Source organism: Mustela nigripes, chromosome 13, assembly GCF_022355385.1.
Source record: "Mustela nigripes isolate SB6536 chromosome 13, MUSNIG.SB6536, whole genome shotgun sequence".
NCBI classification, from domain to species: Eukaryota; Metazoa; Chordata; class Mammalia; order Carnivora; family Mustelidae; genus Mustela; species Mustela nigripes.
In genome coordinates, this window is record NC_081569.1 from 51,772,695 (window position 1) to 51,775,068 (window position 2,374).

The following is a 2,374-nucleotide window of genomic DNA, read 5'->3' on the forward strand; positions in this document are numbered from 1 at the left end:
TGATAAATTAAAAAAAAAACATAAGCTACCAATAGACAATGAAAGAGAGGAAAACATTACAAGTCTTACAGATACTTCATAATAAGAGAATATTAGGAACAACTTCTCCAATAAATTTGAAAACACAGATTAATATACAAATTACATTGAGGACACAAGCTACCAAAAATTGGATTGCTAGTTGAAAGCCTTTCCACAAAGAAAACTGAAAGCCAAAATGACTTTTATAGTGAATTTTACCAAATATTAAGAAAGAAACAACAACTCTACAAAACTCTTGCAATAAGTTTAATACAAAGAGATATATTCTATAAGGTCAGCATTACATGCTGACACCAAACCAGCAAAATCATTGTTTCAAAATCCAACATCCATTCTTCATTTTAAGAACTTTCAGCAAATTAAATAGAAAGGAATTTCCTCAGCCTGATAAAAAAAAAAAAAAAAAAAACCACTTCTCCTAAAAACCTACAGCTAGCATCATACTTAATGGTGAAAAACTGAATGTTTTTCTCAAAAGTATAGAAATAGTCAAGGATGTCTACCCTAACCGCTTGTATTCAGCACTACACTGTTTGATGTAGCAAGTACAATAAGGCAACAAAAATGAATAAAATGATCCATACTAGAATATGAGAAGTAAAATGTCTTTATGCACTGAAAACAGGATCATCTATAAGGAAAATACTACTTACTCTATAAAAATACAAGTAGAAGTAAAAGATTTTGCAAGTGTTCAAAATACAATGCCAATAAACAAATTATCTATTAAATGTCTACATATTAGCAATAAGCAGTTATAAATTAAACAAAAAAGATCAATTAAAATGGCACCATAAATTAAAATAGTAATACATCTCAAGAAAGATATGTAAGACCTGTTCACCAGAAACTATATAACATGGCTGAAAGAAATTAAATGGGATATATATAGAGAGAGAAAGATACACTCTTCTCCTGGCTCACTTTTCATAAGGAATAAATACATTCATCAAGTAATAATTATGTTATAGCTGTGACAACACTCATATAAATATTGGATGTCTCAGGTCTTCTGAATCCAAAATACCAAAGACAGAAACAAAAGGCTACACCAGGATTAGTGAGAAGGCCTTATATTACCTATGAGATCTTCCTGTAAATCACTAGCTGTCTGCATACTCTCTTCATTGCTGCCTTCATGTCCTTATTCCTGAATGTGTAGATGACTGGATTCAGAAAAGGAGTGAGAACTGCATCAAAAATAGCAAGAAATTTGTCCAGTTGTGACTTGGGATGTGGCCATGTATAGACAAACATGGTTGGACCAAAGAACAAAAGGACCACAGTGATGTGAGCTGACAGTGTGGAAAGAGCTTTGGACGAACTGCCTGAGGAATGTTTCCAAACAGTAAAAAGGATGAAGATGTAGGAGATGAGGAGTATAGAGAAAGAACCAACACAGATAAATCCACTGTTGACAGTGACCATGAACTGCAATCTGTAGGTATCTGTACAAGCCAGTCTGAGGAGACGAGGAAGGTCACAGTAAAAGCTGTCTAATACATTAGGACCACAGAAGGGTAAATTAACAATAAATGCTAGTTGGAACAGTGAGTGTATTATGCCAAGGGCCCAAGCAGCAACCAGAAACAAAATGCACATCCGTGGACTCATGATGGTCAAGTAGTGCAGAGGCTTACAAATGGCAACATATCTGTCAAAGGCCATGGCAATGAGCAGCACCATCTCCACACCACCAATGACATGGATGAAGAAGATCTGGGCAATGCAACCTCCAAAGGAGATAACTTTGCGTTTTCTGAAAAGATCATAAATCATCTTGGGTGAGGTGGCAGAGCAGGCCCCCAAGTCAATGAAAGAGAGACTGGCCAGTAGGAAGTACATGGGGGAATGTAAGTGAGGATCAATGGTCACAGAAAACACAATGAGGATGTTTCCCGTCATGGCTGCCACATAGAGCACAGAGGAGAACACCAGGAGAAGAAGCTGGATCTCCCATGAATGAGTCAGTCCCAGAAACACAAACTCAGACACAACCGAATGATTCCCTCCATCCATGAATCTGCCAACTCAGCTGCTGCTGAAATGATGAGAATTAAGAAAATGAAAAAGAAAACTGATTATGGAGATGATAATAGGTCACAGAACCACCAATGTTTCAATATTCTTATTATGAATGAAAAGTATATAATTATCTACTTTCTCACACATATAAAAACAAATCATCACACATGAGCTATGACACAATTTAAACCAAACTTGTGACAAATTTAAACCAAAACTCTGATTGTAATGTTCTGTTCTCTAATTAACAGATTAGGCATGGACATGGATACATGAGTATCCATGACATAGAGTAACTGTGCAAATC

At 35.7% G+C, this 2,374-nt stretch overlaps 1 protein-coding gene across 1 annotated transcript; it reads right to left on the bottom strand.

Annotated features, from left to right (window-relative positions):
- Positions 1 to 1,122: 1,122 nt before the first annotated feature.
- LOC131998657 (olfactory receptor 4F3/4F16/4F29) lies at positions 1,123 to 2,061 on the bottom strand. Its single transcript, XM_059371144.1, has one exon. The coding sequence runs from the start codon at positions 2,059 to 2,061 to the stop codon at positions 1,123 to 1,125; it is 939 nt and encodes a 312-aa protein (XP_059227127.1).
- Between the last annotated feature and the right edge of the window lie 313 nt (positions 2,062 to 2,374).